At 46.8% G+C, this 27,880-nt stretch overlaps 1 protein-coding gene across 1 annotated transcript in view; it reads right to left on the bottom strand.

The window, feature by feature from the left end:
* Positions 1–27,880, bottom strand: part of NCKIPSD (NCK interacting protein with SH3 domain) — a 134,658-nt gene that overhangs the window by 23,621 nt on the left and 83,157 nt on the right. The window contains exons 6-8 of the mRNA XM_089684070.1: positions 9,097–9,267; positions 4,944–5,030; positions 1,577–1,715 (exon numbers count right to left, since the gene is read on the bottom strand). Of these exons, the coding sequence (XP_089540196.1) occupies positions 1,577–1,715; positions 4,944–5,030; positions 9,097–9,267 (397 nt within the window). The remainder of the gene's footprint in view (positions 1–1,576; positions 1,716–4,943; positions 5,031–9,096; positions 9,268–27,880) is intronic.

The following is a 27,880-nucleotide window of genomic DNA, read 5'->3' as shown; positions in this document are numbered from 1 at the left end:
GACACTGATAGGCAGCACTGGCTGGCACTGTTAGGCGGCACTGACTGGCACTGATAGGTGGCACTGATTAGCGGCACTGACTGGCACTGATGTGTGACATTGAAAGGCAGCTCAGATGGGCACTGATATGTGGCATTGATGTGGCACTGATGGGCACTGGCACGTGGCACTGATGGGCACTGGCACTGATGAGCACTGACAGGTGGCACTTCTGGGGCCACACTGATCATCAGGGCACACTGATCATCAGTGCCCTGATGATCAGTGTACATGTCCCCTCCACGGAAAGCAGATTACCGGCTCTCTTCTCCTCTGTCAGCGTGAAAGCTCGAGAGAAGAGAAATGCAGATAACCGGCATTTCCGTGTTTACATGTGATCAGCTCTGATTGGACACAGCTGATCACATGACCGAGCCGACATCTTCGGCTCTTTTTGTGATCCGCTGTGTCGCACGGCAATCGCCGTGCTGCACGCTCCCTGAGCCGCGCACGCGCAGTGAGAATGGTAGGACATCATATGACATCCTATCAGAATGAGAGAACCACCTTGCGCCAGTCATTGTACTATAGGGTGGGCGGAAGGTAGTTAAAGACCTCTATAAACTGGAAAAAATATTTATATATATATATATATATTTTTTTGTGCTTCAATCAAAGTTGGCACATAAAGCTGCAGGATCAATGGAATGTTTGTAGCATGGCAATTTCAGCTGGTTGTCATTTAAAGCACACATACACACACCTGTTTATTTACCTATATAACAATTTAATCAAAGGAGTATACAATATTTAACCAATTCCTGCCGGGGTCTCAGTAGGTGGGCTTTAATGCCAAGGAGCCGCATACACTTACCGGCCACATTATTAGGTTCACCTGTTCAATAGCTTGGTACCACAAATTGCTAATCAGCCAATTACGTGGCAGCAACTATGCAGAGCCATACAAAGCAGCGTGCAAGAGCTGACAGGGGAGAGATCTGTGTTATGTATACACAGGTCTCTCCCCCATCTGAGATACACAGCGATCACCGGGTGCCGACGAGTAACCACCGGGACCTGGTGATTGACAGCCGAGGCCGCGATTGGCGGCGCAGGTAGGGCTCACATGCGCCCCCTACCCGGAAATGCCAAAATCACGTGTGTATTTATACAGGTGATTTTGTGCAGCCGTGCCGCCCTGTAGCAGTATTTCTGCTATAGGGCGGTGCAGAACCGGCTAAGAATACTTAATAATCATATGCAATATTTCCTATTTACAGAAAAATATATATTATTTTTGAATAGTTCTGAACATAATAAGTAGAGAAACAAAGAATACACAAAGCCAGTGTGCATTCCCTTTAGCCATCAAGTGATGTTGTCCAGCCAGGGGCGGACTGACCATTTGGAAACTCGGGCACTGCCCGAGGGCCCGAGGTCAGTAGGGGGCCCCATGAGATGCCCCTGGTACCTTTTTCATAAGCTTTTTTTGAGTTTGGGCATGGACACAGGGGCCCCATGATCTCCTATTGCCCGGGGGCCCCATGAGTTGTCAGTCCGCCCCTGTTTCCAGCTATAGGTGATGCAAAGCCTTTACCTTGGGTATGTGTCTGCATGTCACGGGCCAGCTCCATGGGAAGGACAGAGTTAACCAATGAGGAAATGATGGAAGCATCCAGACTGCACATGGCCCCAAAACACTTCAGCAGCAGCAGACGCAAAGGAACCCTGTGCTCCTGTCATTCAGAAGAGATACAACAAGAGCACAGATGTTAAAAAGCACAAACATTATAAAAAAACACAATCACTATAAAGAACTAATAAAGCAATAGCCACAAATACATACACCCTACTAGGAATCATTTATGAAAACAAGGGGGGATGCTTTGGACTGGCAACAACAGACGTTCCTTCTCCGGCATATTCTCCATATTTCCCTGCATGCAAACATTTTTTTTCTGACGGCCGATGTGGACTTTTTAATTGAGATTTCTCTTTACTTTACTTCGAAGAGACATCAGGAACTAAAATGGAGATCCCTCCATAGTGAAGGCTCTAATAGGTTTCCCCATTAGAATCTTTTCCCTGTGGCAACTCAAAAAGTTTGGATTTCCAATCATTTACCACAAATCTTCACAGCAATAAATACCTGACAAGGGTGGTAACCCTTTTCTATTGGATCCAAAACAAGGTATGGATACTTGAAATGTTTTAAAGAGTTCCTGTCACCAGCCTAAAAATTGCAGGTAAAACACATAGAAATCTAGTCATTTCTTCTTACAAGCAATGTTATTTTTTCCTTTTAGTGATGCTTGCAATGTACCTCAGAACCCCATCACAAATTTGGCTACTTCACAAAGAATAATTTCTCTAGTACAGGGGTAGGCAATCTGAGGCTCTCCAGCTGTTGTGGAACTACATTTCCCATGAGGCACTGCAAAGACCAGTTACAGCTATGACTTGCAGAGGCATGATGGAACTTGTAGTCCTGCAACAGCTGGAGAGCAGCAGTTTGCCCACCCCTGTCCTAGTGCAACCCCTTCCCTCCCTGCACGTCTTGCCCTGTCCTTCACTGGGAATGTTACACAGGCTGATGTGAGTTTGGGAATAAGTACAGTGTGGACCAGGGAGAGAGTCCCCATGGAGGGTGCACGGGGTAGAAGGGGGAAGGGAGACCTGTGAACGCCTGTTTGTTGATCTCCTCTACCTAGTAAGAACCAGGAAGTGATGTGCATTACGTCACTTCTGCTTCTGACATCGCCTATGAAAAATATAGGATACCAAAGTTTGTTGCCATTTCATGGGTGCATGTCAAGGCGTGACATAATGGAGCCTATTTACTAAAACTGGAGCGTGCAAAATCTGGTGAAGCTCTGCTTAGAAACCAATCAGCTTCCAGGTTTTATCATCAAAGCTCAACTGAACAAGCTGAAGTCAGAAGCTGACTGGTTACCATGCACAGCTCCCATTTTAGTATATCTCCTGACAGCACAGTGGCTAAATGGTTAGCACTTCCGCCTGGCAGTACTCGGATCGTTGGTTCGAATCCCAGCCACGGCACCACCTGCCTGGAGTTTGCATGTTCTCCCTGTCCCTGCGTGGGTTTCCTCAAGGTACTCCGGTTTCCTCCCACACTCCAAAGACATGGATCCTATCTAAATTGTCCCTAGTATGTGTATGTATGCATGTGAGTTAGGGACCTTAGATTGTACGCCCCTTGAGGGTTAGGGACCTTAGACTGTACGCCCCTTGAGGGTTAGGGACCTTAGACTGTACGCCCCTTGAGGGTTAGGGACCTTAGATTGTATGCCCCTTGAGGGTTAGGGACCTTAGATTGTACGCCCCTTGAGGGTTAGGGACCTTAGATTGTACGCCCCTTGAGGGTTAGGGACCTTAGATTGTACACCCCTTGAGGGTTAGGGACCTTAGATTGTACGCCCCTTGAGGGTTAGGGACCTTAGATTGTACGCCCCTTGAGGGTTAGGGACCTTAGATTGTACACCCCTTGAGGGTTAGGGACCTTAGATTGTACGCCCCTTGAGGGTTAGGGACCTTAGATTGTACACCCCTTGAGGGTTAGGGACCTTAGATTGTACACCCCTTGAGGGTTAGGGACCTTAGATTGTACACCCCTTGAGGGTTAGGGACTGATGTGAATGTATAATATATATGTAAAAATTGATGGCGCTATATAAGTACCTGAAATAAATAAACTAAAAAATAAATAAATCTCCCCCATATGGTATCTATTTACTCGTCACAATCTCATCCATTATATTTTACCAAAAAAATTGTGCTCTAAAATTACCTTTATGTGAAAATTTGTACTAGATAAACCACTGAGCAAAAAAAAAAAAAAAAAAAAAAATCTGAACTTTCCTCCCTCCTAGATTGTAAGCTCCAAGGATCAGGCCCTCCTAACCCTCTTGTATTGAACTGTATTGTTGCTGTATTGTCTCCATTTATATTGTAAAGCGCTGAGCAAACTGTTGGCGCCATATAAATCCTGTATTATTATTATTATACAGTATTTATAAAGCGCCAATGGTTCGCTCAGCGCTGTACATTACAAAAGGGGGACAGAACATGTGACAGAACAATACCAATACAATGAACATGTGACAAAACAATACCAATACAATGCAAAACATGAGGGGATCGAGGGCCCTGCTCCTTGGAGCTTACAATCTAGGAGGGAGGGGATGGTGGCACAGGAGGAGATAGCTGTGGGGGATGGAGTGGTAGGAAGAGTGGAGGAGGTCGGCAAGTTAGCAGGGGGTGGGGTAGGCTTCCCTGAAGAGATGGGTTTTCAGGGTGCGCCTAAAGGAGAGGAGAGTAGGTGATAATCTGATGGGTTGAGGCAGGGAGTTCCAGAGGATGGGTGACACCCTGGAGAAGTCCTGGAGGCGGGCATGGGAGGAGGAGACCATGGAACTAGAGAGAAGGAGGTCTTGTGAGGAGCGGAGTGTGCGTGCTGGGTATAATAATAATACCACTAATTTATTCTTCAGGGTCTCCGATTTCAGAAAATATATACGGTTTAGGGGTTTTAACTAAACTTCGGGTCTAAAATTAATTTTTGTTCACGTGTGCAAAAAAAAAAAAAAAAAAAGATCTGGCAGTGAAAAAGTTAAATGCACATATATAATGGAAGGATGTCCTCTAAATGAATGGTCTGGAAACGGATGCTTTAAAGTCTGGAGGTGAAGGGAGGGGGTGGGGAGAAAGCTAGGGTTGGGCATTTAGGTATGTAATAGCAGAAGATGTGAAAAGGTATTGAAGAAACAAACTCAACGAGATGTCGGGGGAAACCAGAGAAAAAAAAAAAAAACAAGAGCAAAGAAACCCGAAATGCTGGCAGGACATATTGCTTTGTTCTCAGCAGCCAGATGCTTTCCTCTGCGCTCTACACTCCGGTAAACTTGCTTTACTCTGTGCCAGGAATCAGGGGAAGCGCTACTCACCATCTGATAATAGGCCACCAGAGACAGAACTGCCTCGGCCTGGTTCCTCTTGCACATCTTCTTGCACACTTCAGGGTCTGCATCTGTCTGAAGAGAGAAGGGCAGATAATTTACTGAGACAGATTATTGGGCAGATTGGGGCCACAGGAAAGGTACCACTTTTTGGTCCCCACCCCTTATAAGGACTGCAAAAAGCACAGAGACACCCCAAGCAGATATATCTCCCTTGTGAAGTGACAGGTAGGTACACAGCTCTGATAAAAAAGCATGAGCAAATGAATGCTGAAACTCCTGCGCTGGACGATGACCTCCACAATGTCAGTAACCCCACATGGAGTACTTTTTGGGAATGCAAGCCTTCCTGCCCTCAATGGACCAGGGAAATCCGAAGGAGCTGTGTGCAAAGAAACAAACAAACAAACAAACAAACAGAGGGCGCACGGGCCTAGTGCATTACCTTCTAAAAATGAGATGGAATAAAAAGTAGTATACTCACAAAAGAATAAAATCAAAGGCACATCAAAAAAAAAAAGACAGCATGGTCCAATCTCCCTAGATGGAGGCTGTTGGGGGACTGTAAGCTTCCAAATTTTGACGCGTTTTGAGGCAGAACTTCTTCCTCGAAGCCAAGTCCACACAGCCCTGACCAATCATAGGCAGCACAGTGGCTAAATGCTTAACACTTCCGCCTGGCAGTACTAGGATCTTTGGTTCGAATTCCAGCCATGGCAGCACCTGCCTGGAGTTTGCATGTTCTCCCTGTGCCTGCGTGGGTTTCCTCCAGGTACTCCGGTTTCCTCCCACACTCCAAAGACATGCTGGTAGGTTAATTGGCTCCTGTCTAAATTGGCCCTAATATGTGTATGTATGAATGTGAGTTAGGGACCTTAGATTGTACGCCCCTTGAGGGTTAGGGACCTTAGATTGTACGCCCCTCAAAGGGTTAGGGACCTTAGATTGTACGCCCCTTGAGGGTTAGGGACCTTAGATTGTACGCCCCTTGAGGGTTAGGGACCTTAGATTGTACGCCCCTTGAGGGTTAGGGACCTTAGATTGTACGCCCCTTGAGGGTTAGGGACCTTAGATTGTACGCCCCTTGAGGGTTAGGGACTGATGTGAATGTACAACACACACATATATATATATATATATATATATATATACACACACACACACACACACACACACACATATATAAATATATATATACAGTCATGGCCGAAATTGTTGGCACCCTTGATATTTTTCCTGAAAATCAAGTATTTCACACAAAAAAGGTATTGCATTAACACATGTTTTGCTATACACATGTTTATTCCCTTTGTATGTATTGGAACAAATATAAAACAGAGGCAGAAAAGCAAATATGACATAATGTCACACAAAACCCCAAAAATGGGCTGGACAAAAGTATTGGCACCCTTAACTTAATATTTGGTTGCACACCCTTTGGAAAACATAACTGAAATCAGTCGCTTCCTATAACCATCAATAAGCTTCTGACACCTCTCACCCGGAATTTTGGACCACTCTTCCTTTGCAAACAGCTCCAGGTCTCTCTTATTGGAAGGACACCTTTTCCCAACAGCAATTTTAAGATCTCTCCACAGGTGTTCAATGGGATTTAGATCTGGGCTCATTGCTGGCCACTTCAGAACTCTCCAGCGCTTCTTTGCCATCCATTTCTGAGTGCTTTTTGACGTATGTTTGGGGTCATTGTCCTGCTGGAAGACCCAGGATCTTGGACGCAAACCCAGCTTTCTGACACTGGGCCCTACAGTGCGACCCAAAATCCTTTGGTAATCCTCAGATTTCATGATGCCTTGCACACAGTCAAGGCACCCAGTGCCAGAGGCAGCAAAACAACCCCAAAACATCATTGAACCTCCACCATATTTTACCGTAGGTACTGTGTTTTGTTCTTTGTAGGCCTCATTCCGTTTTCGGTAAACAGTAGAATGATGTGCTTTACCGAAAAGCTCTATCTTGGTCTCATCTGTCCACAAGACGTTTTCCCAGAAGGCTTTTGGCTTACTCAAGTACATTTTGGCAAACTGTAGTCTTGCTTTTTTATGTCTCTGTGTCAGCAGTGGGGTCCTCCTGGGTCTCCTGCCATAGCGTTTCATTTCATTTAAATGTCGACGGATAGTTCGCGCTGACACTGATGCTCCCTGAGCCTGCAGGACAGCTTGAATGTCTTTGGAACATGTTTGGGGCTGCTTATCCACCATCCGGACTATTCTGCGTTGCAATCTTTCATCAATTTTCCTCATCCGTCCACGACCAGGGAGATTAGCTACAGTGCCATGGGTTGCAAACTTCTTGATAATGTTGCGCACTGTGGACAAAGGCAAATCTAGTTCTCTGGAGATGGACTTGTAACCTTGAGATTGTTGATATTTTGCCACAATTTTGGTTCTCAGGTCCTCAGACAGTTCTCGTCTCCTCTTTCTGTTGTCCATGCTTAGTGTGGCACAGACAGACACACAATGCAAAGGTTAAGTGAACGTCTCTCCTTTTTATCTGCTTTCAGGTGTGATTTCTATATTGCCCACACCTGTTACTTGCCCCAGGTGAGTTTACAGGAGCATCACATGCTTGTAACATTCTTATTTATCCGCAGTTGTGAAAGGGTGCCAATACTTTTGTCCAGCCCATTTTTGGAGGTTTGTGTGACATTATGTCGAATTTGCTTTCTTTCCTCCCTTTTTTTGTTTTGTCCCAATACACACAAAGGGAATAAACATGTGTATAGCAAAACATGTGTTAATGCAATACGTTTCGTGAGAAATACATGATTTCCTGGAGAAATATCAAGGGTGCCAACAATTTCGGCCATGACTGTACATACACACATACATACATACATACATACATACATACACACACACATACACACACACACACACACATATATACACATACATATATACACATACATACATACACACACTTAGAAGTGCTGTGTATATTGATGGCGTTCTAGAAGTACCTGTAATAAATAAAATAAATTCAATCCCCTTTGGCTTCCTACAGGAGCATGAAGGTTGCCGTTGCCCCCCCCCCCTTCCCACCACCCTTTTTCCACTGGGCCCTAAGTTCCTGCCCAAGCTGTCTTGTCACAAGATGATGAAGTGTATTAAATTGGAAAAAAAAAGTAATATATTTCAGCTTTCCAGTCATGTGGTGGCTCCATCAGTTTTCTTTTTCATGTGATGTTCCTCTTTTAATTTTTTACCTTCATCACCCCCCACAAGTAGTACAGAGTCACTATGGTGACACTGTACTGCTAGGGTGACAGTATGTTAAAAAAAAAAACAAAATAAAACCCAAATAATAATATAAAAAAATAAAATAAAAATGTAATTTTTTTTAAATTATATTTTTTGGTTATAAACTAATTTGGGTTTTTCTTTTTTACTAAAAAGATAGCTGAATACATTTTGGCCAAGATTTATGAAGAAAGATTATTTATTTGCAAAATTTTATAAGAAAAACACTTTTTTTTCAAAATGTTTGGACTTTTTCATTTATACAGCAAAAAAATAAAAATCCAATGGTGAATAAATACTACCAAAATAAAAGTTTTATCTGTCTCAAAAAAATGCTAAAAAATTCATATGGGTATAGTGTCGCACGACCGCGCAATTATCATTCAAAGTGTGATAGCACTGAAAGCTGAAAATTAGTCTGGTCAGGAAAGGGGGTTAAAGTGTTCGGACTTGAAGTGGTTAAACAAAGTAGTGCACTCACATGTAATACAGGTTAAAAATTGCTTTAAAACAGTGTAAAATCAATCCACAGTGTGCTTTTGAAATCTGCAGTATACTTGTTGTGTGCTGCCTTTAAGCAGAGCCCCTCCCCTACGCGTTACGCCACCGGGTCACGTGGCTTCATCAGGGGGAAAAAAGAATTTCTCCCTGAGGAAGCCAAGTTTGGTTTTACTAGGACACATTGGTATGAGTATGTGTAGAGTGTAGGCGACCCACTTATTTTATTTCAATTCTATTTTATTTCAATTATTTTAATTTTATTGGAAACATTCACAATATTGATTGAACACATTAAGAATATTTTTTACACCATAGTAGCTCACAAGACCCCACGTTTTGAGTACCATAATAATAGGGACTTGAAACCATCGGATACCCACCAAAATGACCAGAAGCTCCTCCAAGTAACAAAGGATGACATTCTCATCTTCGTACAGAGCCCAGCTCCGCTGCTGTGCGTCATCTTTGTGCCGTGCCAGGTCTGTAAAGATGACCTCCAAACGCTGCTCATCATGGCAGATCTGCCCAGACGGTAATCCAGAGCTGGAATCCTGACAACCAGAAAAGATTTATTTAGGTACAAATAAAAGGGAAATAAAAACTTCAAGTGATACTAAAAATAATGAAGATGTCATTCTTACCTGCTCTGTGCAACAAATTATTATTATACAGGATTTATATAGCGCCAACAGTTTGCTCAGCACTGTACATTACAATGGGAGACAGTACAGTAACAATACAATACACGAGGGGATCGAGGGCCCTGCTCCTTGGAGCTTACAATCTAGGAGGGAGGGGATAGTGGTACAGGAGGAAATGGCTGTGGGGGATGGAGTGGTAGGAAGAGTGGAGGAGATCTGCAATTAGCAGGGGGCGGGGGTAGGCTTCCCTGAAGAGATGGGTTTTCAGGGTGCGCCTAAAGGAGAGGAGAGTAGGTGATAATCTGATGGATTGGGGTAGGGAGTTCCAGAGGATGGGGGAAGCCCTGGAGAAGTCCTGGAGACAGGCATGGGAGGAGGAGACCAGGGAACTAGAGAGTAGGAGGTCTTGTGAGGAGTGGAATGATACTGCACAGAGCAGTCCCCCTCTGGCACTGTCAGCTTCTCCCTCATCTGGAGTCCACGTAGTTCATGGGTGTCCTGTGCCCTATCCCTCTCTCCTAAGAGTTGCAGAAAAGTCAAACTCCCTTTCTTGCATCTAAAAGTCACTTGCACCAATCTATACATATTGATTCATTGATGCCAAAGACTGGGCCTGGAGAAGTGCTACAGGGATGTGCAAATCATACCACCCAACACCCGGGACATGCTGCTCCAGGCGCCAGGTAGGTGTCTTTTGTGGGCAAGCAGCAGGGTTTACTTTATGTGGTGCAATTTTCATGTCAGTTTTCAGTGCAATTGTCAAAAGGCAGTTGTTCCGGAGTTCGGGTCTATCTTCTAGCCACCTCTACGCCAATCCACTTTCTTGCAAAACTGGCTATGAATCGCATCCTGTGTGAACAGTCATCTCAGAATGCCACTATACTCTATGCTGCGCAAGTTTGGAATGCAAAGCTCCAAACACGCACAGGACCCCCTTTTTTTTTTTTTTTTTTTTTTAAATCAGATCAATAATCGCACCGCCTAAATGTGAACATCCCTCATTAAAAAAAAAAAAAAAATTATTTTCAGATGCCATGCGAATATATGCCTTTTGGATCACATCTGATCCGCATCTGTGTGAACCGGGACGAAGGCTCCATTCACACCTTGGCATTTTGGGATTGCAGTACAATCGCTGTGATTCTGCCCGCAATCTTAAAAACACAATACAAATCGCAAAACGCAGGTTCAGGTGCCATTACTATCAATGACACCGAAAACGCGGCGCTGTTGTGATCGTCACGCAGCAAATCGCATCTTGTGAAGCTTGCCGACCAAAAAAAGGAGCAGGAACGTCCTTTGGGCGACAAGCCTCATGTCATGTGATTTGTTGCATGATAAGTCTTGGCAAAACCACACCAACGTTTTAGGTGCCATTGAAAAGAACAGCACCTGAACCTGCGTTTTGTGACTGTAATGCGTTTTGAGATTGAGGGCGTGATGCGTGATCCCAAAATGCCAAGGTGTGAATGGAGCCACACAGAGCAGACACCGGAGTTTGATTTGGCGGCTCAGTGTGCGCTTGTACCGAGCACCCAAGGGAAACCTGAGGGAATAACGTTTTTTTTCTTCTCATTGGGGCAGGCGCCTCATATACTCGCTCAGCAGATGTGCTCCGTGCTCCTCACACTGCAAGGTCTCTCCCTTCCCGCTAGTCCCCGGGTGCAGTGTTGGAGACAGACAGGGGGGTGAGGAAGAGAGTAAAAGCGCAATGATTTATCACGATAAGTAGATTGGGACCCCAATTTAGACAAGTAGCTTCCCACCACCCTATCCCTGGTGGTCCCACATGCATTTGGGCTGTGATAAGGGGGCTACCACCAGTCCTCCTGTACGGAGCCCAAACCAGCAGGGGAGCCCAGGCAGCTGGGTGAATCGGATGTGGGAGGGTGATCAGCACAACTGGAACTGATCCCCTGTATGGCTCTCTGCAGCAGCTAAAAGCTGGATTCTCCTCCTCTCCCTCCCGCTGGTTTTCAGCTGCTGCAGAGAGAGCCATATAGGGGATCAGTTCCAGGAATTGCCCCGCCCACCATGCTAATCACCCTCCCTGTGTACATCTGATTCACCCAGCTGCCTGGGCCCCCACAGTACCGGCTTCCCTCCTCTGCCTCCCACCCGCAGCTGCAAGCACACAATAGAATCTTTCAGGATGGAGAGTAGGGGAGGGATCCGATAAATAAGTCACATTAACCAGCCCATCCTTTCCTGAATGAACACAATCAGTGATCGGTACCGATCACTCACTGTGTTCATTCATAACTGAAGCATAGTAAACTTTTGAAGGGGGACTTGTCAGGTTGGCTGTATGGGGCCCCGTAGTTTCCAACAGCATCCCTGCCCAAGGGATCAACATCAGCATACTAGTCACAGCCGCTGTCTGGCCCAGCAAAGGTCGCACGGCCAGCCAAGAGCAGTACCGATCACTCACTGTGTTCACTCATAACTGAAGCATAGTAAACTTTTTTTTTTGGAAGAGGGCCTTGTCTGGTTAGCTGTATGGGGCCCCGTGGTTTCTAACAGCAGCCCTGCCCATGGGATCAACATCAGCATACTAGTTACAGCCGCTGTCTGGCCCAGCAAAGGTCGCACAGCCAGCCAACAGCGGTACCGATCACTCACTGTGTTCACTCATAACTGAAGCATAATAAACTTTTTTTTTTGAAGGGGGCCTTGTCAGGTTGGCTGTATGGGGCCCCGTGGTTTCTAACAGCAGCCCTGCCCATGGGATCAACATCAGCATACTAGTTACAGCCGCTGTCTGGCCCAGCAAAGGTCGCACAGCCAGCCAACAGCGGTACCGATCACTCATTGTGTTCACTCATAACTGAAGCATAGTAAACTTTTTTTTTTTGAAGGGGGCCTTGTCAGGTTGGCTGTATGGGGCCCCGTGGTTTCTAACAGCAGCCCTGCCCATGGGATCAACATCAGCATACTAGTCACAGCCGCTGCCTGCTCCAGCAATGGTCGCACGGCCAGCCAACAGCAGGAGCCCAGACTGTAGTCATTGCAGCAACAGGTCATTTTTCTTCCCAACATTCGCTTAGATCACGAAGTTTAAGCATTAAGTCAAAAAGGACTTTAATTTAGAGTTCAGGCCCGCTTTAAAATATGCCCCCAGATCGAGAGAAATGATGTTTCAAGCCGCCGGCATCTGACAGAGTGTGTAATTTTAATGGACTAATGACGGCACCGCAACATATTTCAAGCCGTAATTTCACTCATGATCGCCGCACTATTAGCGGCTTTTCATTTTAACCAGGGCGGGAAAGTACAAAGCGCAGAATAATAACCACCGATCTCATTTCAAGCTTCCGCGGTCTAATTAAAAGGTAGCCACGGAGGCACGGAATTTCGTGAGAAATGTGACAATAAAATCCTTAATTAGAATTCGGCTGCCGGATTTTAGAATAAAAAAAACACACACTTGTTCACAATTTCACAGAAACTTAGAAAATCCTTCACCGACGGCAAATTCTTTTCACTGAGCAGAACGATCGGTCTTCATAAATGAAATGGATTTGAATACCAAAAGAATAATATAAAAAAAAAAAAATTACTGTTGACAATTTTTTAAAATTCAAGGTCAAAAGCTGACAGACGCTCATTTTAAAGTGACTAGTAAAAAAGAAACCTTCTAAAAAAGGAAACTAAGTGTCTGTATTCATAAAGGACATTTTCTTTTTTTTTTTTTGACAGCAGGTTAAAAAGCAATGGTTTCAAATGTTTTCCAAGGGCAAAGCAACTCTCATGGAAATTAGATCATCCCCAGTAACGGACTCCATTGCACACTATGGGCCTCATGTCTTAAAAGGTCGGTAGGGTATTTCCCACCTGAGAGTCCCCAGATTCAGATTATTCCATGTGACTGCATCTGGCTCTCAGATCTCAGACAACCAATTCCTTTTGCTCCCCTAATGGTTGAAATCTAGAGTTCCTGGATCAGGTCCTTTGTTGCCATCTACTGGACCTTTCACAGCACTGCAGCAAAAAACAAGCTACAGATATTTACACCTGGCCTCATTAGTGGCCTTTAAGGCTAGGTTCACATCTGTGCGCGTGGTGCCGCTGCGGATCCGCACGAAAATCCGTGCAGCTGCACCACCTGCACAGAGAAATGCGGACCCGCGGGCGGGTGCCATTAATTCTAATGGTACGCCGCCCGTACTGGAAAACGCAACCGTACTGGGCACTGAGGTTCCCGTGCGGGCTGCGTTTTTGGGACTTCTTCCCTGCGTGTCACAGGCACGGGAGTCCATTCAAATGAATGGGCTCTCGTGCCCACGCAAAGCGCAGCCCGCACAGCCGCATATAAGTGAACCGGGGCTTAATGGAGGCCAGAGTAACCATTCCTGCCTGTCTCTACTGTTATTACAGGACTCCAGGGATGGGTTCTGGATCGAGGCATGGGTCTCCATTGTTTGGCTTGTGGTCCCTTTAAGAGACAGCAATAGGCAGTGGAGTACTAAAGGATTCTCACCTGTGCAAGGAAAGGGGTTTCTGGGGTGATTCAGTAAAGGGGAAAAACTAACTGGAAGTTTTCCCAGAAATTTTAAGCCTTGATATGGGTCCTAGAATTTGGAGGCTCTGTGAGATTTTGGGTGGGAAAGAATCCTGACTACGGGCAGTGGTGTATTTACCGTGAGGCTAATAAGGCGTTTGCCTAAAAGGATTTTTTTTTTTGGGAAAGTGGATTTTTTTTTTTTTTGGGAAAGTGGGGGGGGCTCCACCGCCATGGGTGCGCGCTGCTGGGGGGTGTAAGCTTCCTGCACAAGGAAAGAAGACACTGGACTTGGCTCCACAGAGGTTGAGGTTAGTGCTCAACTACCTTTCTCTCGGTGTGTGGAGCTGTGGGATGGGCAGGGGGGGAGGTTGGTGCTGGTGGTGGGGGGGGCGGCCAATTTTATTGGCTGTGGGGGGCCAAGGTGCCCAATTTTACTGATGGTGGGGGCCGGGAGGAGGGAGTGCTGGTGGTGGGAGGACTCAATTTTAGTGGCAGCGGGGGCCAACGGGGGGTTGGTGCTGATGGTGATGGGGGCACCCAATTTTACTGTTGCATAGGGCATACACCACTGGCTTAACCCATGTCAGGACCAAAGTACCCGTAGTCAGTGGTGTATTTAGCTCTTGTGCTGCCCTAAGCAACACTAAAATTGGGCGCCCTCAACCAGCACCCACCACACCCTGCCCCCTGCTGCCAATAAAACTGGGTGCTCCCCACCACCACACCCCTATTCCCCCCCTGCCCACTAAAATTGGGTGCCCCCAACCAGCACCCACCACACCCTGCCCCCTGCTGCCACTAAAACTGGGTGCTCCCCATCACCACACCCCTATTCCCCCCTGCCACCAGCACCCACTCTGCCCACTGAAATTGGGCACCCCTAACCAGCACCCACCACAACCTGCCCCCTACTGCCACTAAAACTGGGTGCTCCCCACCACCACACCCCTATTCCCCCCCTGCCACCATCACCCCCTCTGCCCACTAAAATTGGGCACCCCTAACCAGCACCCACCACACCCTGCCCCCTGCTCCCACCTGGTGATCTGGCCAATAACACACCTCCTGTATTAGAACTCCCCCCAACTCTGGATGAAGGAGCACAGGGGGGCACATTTGGACAGCAGCATTGTCAGTCTGAAGGGAGGGGAGTGTTAGATGTTCTAGCAGATGGTGCAGCACAGTGGCTAAGTGGTTAGCACTTCGGCCTGGCAGTACTAGGGTCATCGGTTCGAATCCCAACCACGGCACCACCCGCCTGGAATTTGCATGTTCTCCCTGTGCGGGTTACCTCCCACACTCCAAAGACATGCTGGTCGGTTAATTGGCTCCTGTCTAAATTGTCCCTAGTATGTGTATGTATGAATGTGAGTTAGGGACCTTAGATTGTACGCCCCTTGAGGGTTAGGGACCTTAGATTGTACGCCCCTTGAGGGTTAGGGACCTTAGATTGTACGCCCCTTGAGGGTTAGGGACCTTAGATTGTACGCCCCTTGAGGGTTAGGGACCTTAGATTGTACGCCCCTTGAGGGTTAGGGACCTTAGATTGTACGCCCCTTGAGGGTTAGGGACCTTAGATTGTACGCCCCTTGAGGGTTAGGGACCTTAGATCGTACGCCCCTTGAGGGTTAGGGACCTTAGATCGTACGCCCCTTGAGGGTTAGGGACCTTAGATCGTACGCCTCTTGAGGGTTAGGGACCTTAGATCGTACGCCTCTTGAGGGTTAGGGACCTTAGATTGTACGCCTCTTGAGGGTTAGGGACTGATGTGACTGTATAATATATATGTAAAGCGCTGCTATATAAGTACAATAAATAAAAATTTTAATACACCAACAAAACTGAAGCCAAACTCCAGCTAACACGTTATAATCAGTTACAACCTTTTTTTTTTTCTTTTGGGATTTGACATAAATAAAACCTGGTCATTTTAAACAACCCTGGTAAATGGTTTGTCTCATCCCTCTAACTGCTACATCTGAAAGAGCTTGTGCTTTTGAAAAACAGACTTACTGGCCAGATCTCCAAGTGAAAATAAAAGAAAGCTTAAAAAAAGGGAAAACAAATGCATCCACCGCATCCAAGAACTGGTAAGCTGCAATATAATAAATGTTTGCTTTTGGGTTTATTATTATTTATTATTATTATACAGTATTTATAAAGTGCCAATAGTTCGCTCAGCGCTGTACATTACAAAGGGGGACAGAACATGTGACAGAACAATACCAATACAATGCAACACATGAGGGGATCGAGGGCCCTGCTCTTTCGAGCTTACAATCTAGGAGGGAGGGGATGGTGGCACAGAAGGAGATAGCTGTGGGGGATGGGGTGGTAGGAAGAGTGGAGGAGGTCGGTCAAGTTAGCAGGGGGTGGGGTAGGCTTCCCTGAAGAGGTGGGTTTTCAGGGTGCGCCTAAAGGAGAGGAGAGTAGGTGATAATCTGATGGGTTGGGACAGGGAGTTCCAGAGGATGGGTGACACCCTGGAGAAGTCCTGGAGGCGGGCATGGGAGGAGGAGACCAGGGAACTAGAGAGAAGGAGGTCTTGTGAGGAGCGGAGTGTGCGTGCTGGGTGGTACTTGGATATTAGGTCAGTGATGTAGTTCGGGGCAGTATGGTGGACAGCTTTGTACGTCAGTGTTAGGATTTTGAATTTGATCCGTTGCGCAATCGGAAGCCAGTTGAGGGATTGGCAGAGGGGGGTGGCGGAGATGGAGCGGTTGGAAAGGTGAATGAGTCTGGCAGCCGTATTCAGGATGGACTGAAGCAGGGATAGCCAGCGGCGAGGCAGGCCAGTGAGGAGGGAGTTGCAGTAGTCGAGTCGTGATATGATGAGGGAGTGGATGAGCTGTTTAGTGGTTTCTGGGGTTAGGAACGTGCGGATTTTGGCGATGTTGCGGAAGTGGAGTCTGCATGAGTTTGTTAAAGATTGGACTTGGGGCTGGAAGGATAGGTTGGAGTCCAGAATGACACCCAGTACTCTGGCCTGCGGGGTGGGATTGATGGTGGCGTTGTTGGATGTGATGGAGAAGTCAATGGGGGGGGGTGTCCGGGCTGGGGGGGGGGGGGGGAAGACAAGGAGCTCGGTTTTGGAGAGGTTCAGTTAATACCACTTTAAACACAAGATGTAAATGGGTTGTTGGTTCAACATGAACAAATATACATCTGAGAATGTCAAAAGAAAGCCTGTCATCCTGCAATAAAGAAGGCGATTTCCCGACTGCGTCCAGCGCGTCCTAGCAATGCGTCTAGCGCGTCCTAGCAATGCGTCCAGCGCGTCCTAGCAATGCGTCCAGCGCGGCCTAGCAATGCGTCCAGCGCGTCCTAGCAATGCGTCCAGCGCGTCCTAGCAAAGACAGAAACGCAGTCCGGTGTGCTTTACACTGGAAGGCCTTCTGGTGTTGGTAGAATCAAACGCATTTGTTAAAACCTGTTTGCTGAATCGTTCTGCCTATACAGCAGATGCGCTCCTACCAGGAAGCGATCCAGCGATGGAGCACACAGCTGCGTACACTGCTATAAAATCTCAATTAAAGAGAGAAAACAGCTGTATGGCCGCCACACAAACATACACAGAGAATAATCTGCCTCCCACGAGTGCAGCCTTCCAGAGCCTGCATACAGAGACAACCCGCCACGGGATTCCTCCTGCTACAGGAGGAGAATAGAAAGGTAACTATATAAATGCAAGTGACTATTAGAGCCAAATGTCAATGGAAAACCAAGACTGCAGTTGTGATGGGGGCTGGGGAGGGGGGGGGATGGGTGAAAACACCAAGCACCTGTAGTGCCTCCCTATAATAGATTTTTTTTTTTACACTTTATCTGAAATGTTGCTTATTTATAGCAATGTTCTGAAGTATAGCATGCTGATATTTTGCCTGTCCTACGTTCTCCCTTGCCCTTATCAACATGTTAAAATGGTTGTAAAGGCTGAAGGTTTTTTTACTTTCGTGAATTCTATGCATGAAGGTAAAAAACCTTCTGGGTGCAACTCCTCCCACAGACCCCCCCCCCCCCTTTCCGCTATACTTACCTGAGCCCCATCTTGATCCAGCGATGTGCACAGGAACCTCTGCTGTCTCTGGACTCTCTCTCCTCATTGGCTCACACAACTGAGGGAGCCATTCTATGTGCAGCAGCCGCCCTAATACTTACCTGAGCCCCCTCTCGATCCAGCGATGTGCACGAGAGCCTCAGCTCTCCAGGAGCTCTTACCGCCTCATTGGTTGAGTCAGCAATCACTTGCTACCGCTGCTGTCAATCACAGCCAGTTAGCCAATTAGGAGAGAAAGGGGGCGGGGGTGAGCCATGGGTATTAATGGACACGCAGTGGAGCAGCTCCGGCGGGGTTGAGCCACGGCTGTGTATGAATGGACACGCAGTGGAGCAGCTCCGGCGGGGTTGAGCCACGGCTGTGTATAAATGGGCACGCAGTGAAGCAGTTCGGGCGGGGTTGAGCCATGGTTGTGTATGAATGGACACGCAGTGGAGCAGCTCCGGCGGGGTTGAGCCACGGCTGTGTATAAATGGACACGCAGTGAAGCAGCTCGGGCGGGGTTGAGCCACGGCTGTGTATGAATGGACACGCAGTGCAGCAGCTCGGGCGGGGTTGAGCCATGGTTGTGTATGAATGGACACGCAGTGGAGCAGCTCGGGCGGGGTTGAGCCATGGTTGTGTATGAATGGAAACGCAGTGGAGCAGCTCGGGCGGGGTTGAGCCACGGCTGTGTATGAATGGACACGCAGTGCAGCAGCTCGGGCGGGGTTGAGCCATGGTTGTGTATGAATGGACACGCAGTGGAGCAGCTCGGGCGGGGTTGAGCCACGGCTGTGTATGAATGGACACGCAGTGCAGCAGCTCGGGCGGGGTTGAGCCATGGTTCTGTATGAATGGACACGCAGTGGAGCAGCTCCGGTGGGGTTGAGCCACAGCTGTGTATGAATGGACACGCAGTGAAGGAGTACGGGCGGGGGTTGAGCCATGGTTGTGTATGAATGGACACGCAGTGGAGCAGCTCGGGCGGGGTTGAGCCACGGCTGTGTATGAATGGACACGCAGTGCAGCAGCTCGGGCGGGGTTGAGCCACGGCTGTGTATGAATGGACACGCAGTGCAGCAGCTCGGGTGGGGTTGAGCCATGGTTCTGTATGAATAGACACGCAGTGGAGCAGCTCCGGTGGGGTTGAGCCACAGCTGTGTATGAATGGACACGCAGTGGAGCAGTACGGGCGGGGTTGAGCCACGGCCGTGTATGAATAGACACGCAGTTGAACAGTTCGGGCGGGGTTGAGCCACAGCTGTGTATGAATGGACACGCAGTGAAGGAGTACGGGCGGGGGTTGAGCCACGGTTGTGTATGAATGGACACGCAGTGGAGCAGTTCGGGCGGGGTTGAGCCATGGCCGTGTATGAATGGACACGCAGTTGAACAGTTCGGGCGGGGTTGAGCCACAGCTGTGTATGAATGGACACGCAGTGGAGCAGTACGGGCGGGGTTGAGCCACGGCCGTGTATGAATAGACACGCAGTTGAACAGTTCGGGCGGGGTTGAGCCACAGCTGTGTATGAATGGACACGCAGTGAAGGAGTACGGGCGGGGGTTGAGCCACGGTTGTGTATGAATGGACACGCAGCGGAGCAGCTCGGGCAGGGTTGAGCCACGGCTGTGTATGAATGGACACACAGCGAAGCAGCTCGGGAGGAAGCCTGCTTGGGTGCCCCCATAGTAAGCCGCTTGCTCTGGGGGCACTCAGCAGGAGGGAGGGGACAGGAGCACCGTTGGGAGACTTGAGCTGCTCTGTGCAAAACCACTGAACCAAGCAGGTAATGATAATAGGTTTATCTTTTTTATTTGCCTTTACTATCACTTTAATTACATTTTTAAATAAATATTAAAAAAAAAAAAAAAAAACTTTCAGCTTTCATTACATACCTTCTTTTAGATTCAGTGTCATTATTACTGGGACTCTGTGCTTCTCATTGCAATGTAGGCAGATCCTGACTTGTGTGAAGGTTTGGCAGGGTGTACTTCATCGAAACATCACAGCACTCCGCCTCAGTACTCCTCTCAATAGCTTTCAGCCCTGATTCTATCAGTGGGAGGAGTTATGCAAATATCAAAAATGGGCTGATGACATCACACTCTGACGGATTACATTCATTCACAGAATACAAAGCTACCTATGAATGGCTGAGCGCCGCTCAGTCCAGCTCTGCATTGTTGCGGGTGTGAGACGAGAAGTCTCTGTCTCACAGCCAGAACCCAGCATGCTGTACCGTACGTAGCTGAGGATGTATGCAGTACACACAGTGCTTAGAGACACTGCTGCAGCGAAGGAAATAGTTTGTTTGGATCAGACTAACTATTTAAAGTGACAGGAACCACGGAGATCAACTTTAAATTCAGACAGTTCAAGTACCCGAATTAAACGGTTTATCAGCCTCTTGCAGTCTACAGAACAGCTGAGATCAGAAAGTGAGAAACAGTACAAGGGGCCAATCAGATGTGCTTCAGTGCAAGAAGCATGCTGAAGAGAGGAGAGAGCAGAGTGACAGAGATATGAGCTCATCGCTCTGCTGCTTCTACTTTCATTGTCCAGTCACAGGGTGGGGCCGAAAAAAAGACCTGTAAGTGAAAGTGAAACTGCAGCAAAGATGGACAAGGTCCCCATCCCTGTCCAACATAGCTGTTTTGTGTAGCAGAGCGGTCTAAATTTTAGCAAAAAATCCCTAGGCAGGTAACATAGCCCACTTATAGACACGACATCTGTGTATTTAACTGGTTACTTGGACATCAGCTGTAATCGTTGTTCTTACATTGTTAAAGCGGAACAAAATCTAACTTCTAGGAAACTGAGCAGGCAGCTCTTTATTGCAGAAGATAAATGCTATGTCTGCAATATGAAGAACTTACCTACCTGCTTACAGTTTTCCAGTAAATATATACTGAGCTGTGCATGCGCAACTCAGCGTGGATTACTGGAACACCCTGGAACCAGGGTGGCTGAATCCTGTGCACATGTGTAGGATGACATTATCACCCACCGGCCAATTAGGAGGCCACAAACCCAGCACTTGGGGACTAGACTACAGTGGCTAGTAAGGGATGCAACTGTCGCAATGCTGGAAGGCTTAGCCGAGTATATTGGGGGGGGGGGGGGGTTTAGTTCCATGCCCGGTTCACACATACTGCAGTGACCTGCATTTTAAAGGCACAAAAAAAAAAATTAAAAAAATGGAGGGTCGATGCAAGGACATATAGAAAACAATTATTGTCTGTCTTGTTCACCCCACAATGCTGGTGTCATGTGCAGTGCGGTGCGGCGCTGCACCACTGCTAGGCGATCGGACCGGAAGTGGGAGCGGGTACCTGTCAAAATTCAGGTACCTGCTCTTACCCCCTAAAAGGTGCCAATCAATGGGGAGCGAGGGAGCAGTCCTTAAAAGCGGAACTTCCTCTTTTAGGTGGAGCTCCACTTTAAGGAAAAACATTTTTTTTTAAATTGCAAAAATTTTAAGTCACACCCAAGCACATAAAATCTCCCCCCAAAATTTTGAGGCCTTCCACCCCCACATATACGCAAGTGGGGGGCGCCTACACATGCAAACGTTGATTGTGATACACGTTACATATCGCCGCGCACGCCAAAGTGAGAGCAATACTTCTAGAAGAAGACCTCCTCTGTAACCTATAGATGGCTTTTGAAGTGATGTCTACAGAATAGAAAATATAGGCTACTGAATTTTGTCGCCATTTCACAGGCGCACAGAAATTTAACCCCTTCACGCCGGCACCTCCTGGCCCTTTAAGGGTTTCAGAAGCTGGGAGGCGGGGCGGGCTTTAGGGTCATGTGACCGCTGTGATGGAGTCACATGATCGGGAAAGGTTTCCGATCGAAAGAGGAGATTGGGACCTTTCCGTGAGTACGGACATGTGTGCTGTGAGTGCGCAGGGCGCGCGCTCTCAGCACATATGTTCTTTTTTAATAGAATGCAAATGTGCGGCCGCTCGGCGTCTAGACGCCGGGAGGCTGCACATTTGCGTTAGGCCGGCGTGGAGAGGTTAAGGTTGGACATGTTGGGTATCTATTTACTCGGTGGAACCTCATCTTTTATATTTTACCAAAAATGAAGGTAATATGTTGCGCTGGTTTCCAGTACAATTCACATTTGTGTATTTTTCACTGAAAATTTTCATTTCCTAGACCTTTGCGGTTAAATTGATCTGATATAAAAAAAAAAATTTGGAAACTACCACTATTTTATTCTCTAGGGTATCTGCTTTCAGAAAATATATAATGTTGGCAGTTTGTAATCTTCAGGCCTAAAATGGCTTTTTAAACGTCTGCGCAAAATGGCTCTGGCAGCAAAAAGGGCCGACCTATAGCCAGATGGCGGCTTGGCGAACAGCTCGTCTCTCCAGGTGTACGCCACATGGCGTCCTTGCAGGCATGCGCTCTGCGCATGCCCGCGCTGCGATCTGTCACCGGCCGTGTACCTCGGACATGGCCGATGACAGATCTGCGTACCGGCCGTGTCTGAGGATTGATCAATATTCAGATCTATCCCATAGTTTGTGAACTCTATAACTTTCCTACAGACTAAATAATACATCCTAATTTGGGTTATTTTCACCAAAGACATGTAGCAGAATACATCTCGGCCTAAATTTATGAAGAACAATTATTTATTTGCAAACTTTTATAACAGAAACAAAGAAAAACGTGGTTTTTTTTCGGTCTTTTTTTTGTTAATTTAGCAAAAAATAAAAAACCCCGGCGGTGATTAAATACCACCAAAAGAAAGCTCTAGTTGTGTGAAGAAAATGATAAAATTTTAGTTTGGGTACAATGTTGTATGACCGCGCAATTGTCATTCAAAGTGTGAGAGCGCTGAAACCTGAAACCTGGCCTGGGCAGGAAGGTGTAAAATTGCCCGGTATTGAATTGGTTAAACATGTGCGCAAAAACGGCTCTGGCAGCAAAAAGGTTAAATCTGCTTGCCTGACCTGAAAAGGCAGAACTATGGCGCGTCGTACTGACTGAAATGGGGCATGTCATGGACTCCTGGAAATGGAGGCGACAAGTGCTCCAGATGGAAAGACTAAGACCAAGAAATGTAAGTAGACACAGATACATAAAAAAGGGAAAAAAAAGAACATAATAATTACAGAAGTCACTACAAGAGCGAGATATCTATATCTCAGAGCTGAACCTTCCCAGGAGATCTGTATTGGGAAGCAGGCGGCTGCATTACAGAAAAGAAGTTTAATTTAATTTATTGAATGCAATTCTCCGGAGAGCTCATTTGAGAATACGGCCTCATTTATTAGTGAATTTCTCCTGCTGGGCGGGTTATAATTACATACATGTATTCCTGGTGCAGGATGGGACCCCGAGCCGGGACTCTCAGGAAGGTCGGTGCATATAGGGGGGTGTAGGATTACCAATTACTCCGCTTTTATCAAATATAAAGGAACAGGAAATGTATTTATTGGACACCAATGCCTTCTGAAATAATAGCTGCAAGCTGTACAGCTCTCAAAAAAGATAAAATAGAATTAGGAAGAATTTCCCACTGGTGACCCACACAAAGCACGGCGGAAACCACACGCGTCCAAGTAAACGGTTACATTTTATTCATTTTTTTTTTTTTGCCCTTGATAAATAACCTCATATTTTATGCAGGCCATAGATGGGGAGAAAACCGGACGATTTTTCTTTAAAAAAGCGAAAAATCGGTCGTTCAAGCGGCCGACGTTACCAGGAACGGTAAAAAAAAATTTAAAAAATCGTCCGATTTTCATCCCGTCTACAACCGGCAAAAAGTGTCCCTGCAGAGAGCTCCGCTATTTCTTTGACAGTTCTTTGACATTTATAGCGGTTGCAACAATGTATCTATTTGTATCCATTTAGGATACAGATGTTGTTATTCGGAAACAAATTGACATTTATAGCGGTTGCAACAATGTATCTATTTGTTTCCGAATAACAACATCTGTATCCTAAATGGATACAAATAGGTACATTGTTGCAACCGCTATAAATGTCAAAGAACTGTCAAAGAAATAGCGGAGCTCTCTGCAGGGACACTTTTTGCAGGACTGGAAATCCTCTTCTTCATCCTCTTCTTCTTCTTCATCCTCTTCCTCCTCCTCCTCCCCTTCTTCATCCTCTCCTTCATCCTCTTCTCCTTCATCCTCTTCTCCTTCTGGTCTTCCTCTTGCAGGTCACTGCTCATGCACAGATTTTTTTATCGGTAAAAAGATTGGCCGATTTGCCCATAATTGCCACGAAAATCGGCCGATCGGCAAAATCGGCCGATTTTTTTCCAAGTTTACCGATAAAAAAATCTGCCAAAATACTGAAAAACGGCCGAACAATTAGCCCACTAACGATCCGAAAATCGGCCGATTTTATTTTCGGCCAAAAATCGGCCGATTTTCGACCCATCTATAGCCTGCATTAGGCTCACATGAAAATTCACATTGATCGCAGTCACATGATCGGAAAGCTCCCGATCGCTACTTTCCGTTAGGTGCCGGTAACTGCCAGGAGCGCTCACGGCACAGTTCTGTTTTTCTTTGGGTATGCATATATGTGGCCTCTCAGCGTCAAGTTCCACCAGCCAAGAGGCCGCAGATACGCATACTCTCGGCGTCAACCTTGTTGCTGCCTCAGCCATTTTTTGTACACGTTTAAAAAATTATTTTAGACCTGAAGATTACATAAATTACCAAATAGTATATAATTTCTGAATGCAGACACCCCTGAGCACGTGTCGAACACAATTCACGTGGGCAAAATCTGGCCCGCCAGGACATTTAATATGCCCCTCCCAAAACACCCCCCCATCTCTGCCCCCACATTGTCTCAGCAACTGGCAACAGAGAGGAGAAAAGAACTCCTCCCACAGATCCGGCGCCTGTCTAGGCAGCTGCAGTACCCCCTTGTCTCTGCCTCCCCTGGTGTCAGCATTCAGCAGATTCCAGCCCTCCTCTGGTCCTCCTCCAGACTCTGCACTTTCTGCTTCCCGGCTTCAGCCCCAGCTTTTTTCTGGCAGCAGCGAAAGGTAAAAGGGTAAGTAAAGGGTGGGGGGCTCTTGATATCTGATGGGGGGGGGGGATGCTCTGGACATCTAGTCTTACAGATACAACCATTCCTTCGAGGGCAACCATAATGCTGATGCGGCCCACAATGAAACGGAGATTGACACCCCTGCCCTAGAGAATTAAACAATGGTAGTTCCCATTTTTTTTTATATCTATCACATGATATTAGCACAATGGTTTAGGAAATGCTAAATTTAAGTTAAAAAAAAACACTAAAGTGCTATTAAAATATTTTTAATTAAAATAACAAACAACTTCTACATCCCTGCTCTGTGCACCATCCTGAACCTCCTTTCTGGGGTCCTCAGCTGGCACTCCTTGCTCCTCCTATTCTCAGTATGCATGCAATGGTTTTGCACAGACCAGCCCCAGTCCTTCTCGTCTTGGGTGCCCTGCCAGCACCCCTGGCTCCTCCCCCCTTCTGAGTGCTCCCATGGCAAGTCGCTGACTATGGCGATGTCCATTGACACACACAACGCGGCTCGGCCCCGCCCCCTTCACTCACCTCACAATCTGCTATTTGCAGCAGCAAGAGCCAATGGCACCTTCTGACTTTACAACCACTTTAGGGACATAACGAGGAGGCAGAAAAAACAGTAAAAAATGATTACAAATAGATTAGAGGACCATTAAATAGTGGATGTGTATGGATTGATTATGCCTTTGTCTCCTGATCCCTATTAAGGATCGGCACCTTTGGGGAGAGGGTACCCAACAGGTACCCACTCCCATTTCGAAACGGAAGTTGTCCTCCCGCCCACCCCTCCCCGTAGTCTTCTGGGACACGTGACAGGTCCCAGAAGACTACGGGGCCATTCACAAAGCGCAGCGCTACTCGCACATGCGCAGTGGTCTCCCGGCTGTGAAGCCGGAAGCTGTCACAGTTGGGTGCCCACACTGAAGATGGCGGCGCCAGGGAGAGAAGACGACCGGTGAAAACAGCGGTGGTGAGGACACCGCTGGACTGAGGGACAGGCAAGTCTGTATTTTAAAAGTCAGCAGCTACAGTTTTTGTAGTTGCTGACTTTTTTTTCCAAGTGGAACTCCGCTTTAAACATAGTTCACTTGGACTATAAACCTGAACCCCGGGTTAATTATTGTCTAAATACATTCGTAATGTGTATTTTGCCTTAAAGAGCAACTCCACTTTTGTTAAGAAAAAAAAAAAAACGTCCCCTCTGGGGGATCTATGTACATTACAGGGATTTTAACAAAATTTGTTGCAGATTCCGACCTTTTGTTATTCTGAAGAAATATCTGTTTGTATCTCTGTGTCCACAGGCAATCTGTATGGGGCTGGTTTTATAATTATCAATCAGCTGCTGCACCTGCAGGGCTCCAATGAGGAAGGTGGCGGGGTCTGCATCCTTTTAGACAATTTCCCGTTGGGAGTATCTCACCAAAAATGACATTTTTGTTGCAGGGCAAAAATTACAGGCGAATAATGGCATTAATTATATATACTCCCAGAGAACAGGTTTCCCTTAGCACCCAACAAATGTCATCACAGCCGGATGCCCACAATGAAGATGAAGGCGCCAGGGAGAGAAGACGACCGGTGAAACCAACTGTGGTGAGGACACGGCTGGACCGAGGGACAGGTAAGTGGCTGTATTTTAATAGTCAGCAGCTACAGTTTATGTAGCTGCTGACTTTTTTTTTTCCAGGTGGAACTCCACTTTAAACATAGTTCACTTGGACTATAAACCTGAACCCCGGGTTAATTATTGTCTAAATACATTTGTAATGTGTAATTTTCCTTAAAGAGCAACTCCACTTTTGTTGAGAAAAAAAAACAAAAACAAAAACAAAAACAAAAAACACGTCCCCTCTGGGGGATCTATGTACATTACAGGGATTTTAACAAACTTTGTTGCAGATTCCGACCGTTTGTAATTCTGAAGAAATATCTGTTTGTATCTCTGTGTCCACGGGCAATCTGTATGGGGCTGGTTTTATAATTATCAATCAGCTGCTGCACCTGCAGGGATCCAATGAGGAAAGCAGCAGGGTCTGCATCCTTTTTAGACAATTTCCCGTTGGGAGTATCTCACCAAAAATGACATTTTTGATGCGGGGAAAAAATTACAGGCGAATAATGGTAGTCATTATATATACTCCCAGAGAACAGGTTTCCCTTAGCACCCAACAAATGTCATCACAGACGGACAGGAAATAAAAGCCTCATCAGCCCATGTAATCTATACGAACATTAGAATGTAATTAACGTGACAAGAGTATCCTGCAGAGCAATTAAATAATAACAGTAATTAGCAGTCGCTCCATGATAGATTACAAAACGTGGGAGAATTTTACTGGAGCGTCTGTGCGTAAAATAAGATGCGGTAGTGGTGCGATGGGAAAGGTCCGGTTACGGCGCAGCTGCCATTTATACAGCGGAGACAAATATGTTGCCTGCAAAGGCAGTCTTTAGGAAGTGGCTTGCATTTGCGAGCCATTTTATTTCAATATGGAGCATATCCTTTTCGGGAACCTTTATCCTTGGTGGAGAAGTACTAGCGGAGCTGTCCCTGTGTGCTGTGAGTCCAGTGAGTGAGGTCTGGAGCTATTCCCTGTGTGCTGTGAGAGTCCAGTGAGTGAGGTCTGGAGCTATTCCCTGTGTGCTGTGAGGGTCCAGTGAGTGAGGTCTGGAGCTATTCCCTGTGTGCTGTGAGGGTCCAGTGAGTGAGGTCTGGAGCTATTCCCTGTGTGCTGTGAGGGTCCAGTGAGTGAGGTCTGGAGCTATTCCCTGTGTGCTGTGAGGGTCCAGTGAGTGAGGTCTGGAGATATTCTCTGTGTGCTGTGAGGGTCCAGTGAGTGAGGTCTGGAGCTATTCCCTGTGTGCTGTGAGGGTCTAGTGAGTGAGGTCTGGAGATATGCCCTGTGCGCTGTGAGGGTCCAGTGAG

Source organism: Staurois parvus, unplaced genomic scaffold (assembly GCF_062004578.1).
Source record: "Staurois parvus isolate SC_StPar_1 unplaced genomic scaffold, SC_StPar_1.0 ptg000335l, whole genome shotgun sequence".
NCBI lineage: Eukaryota > Metazoa > Chordata > Amphibia > Anura > Ranidae > Staurois > Staurois parvus.
Note: the sequence above shows the minus strand (reverse complement) of the source record. Positions and strands in the feature narration are given on the sequence as shown.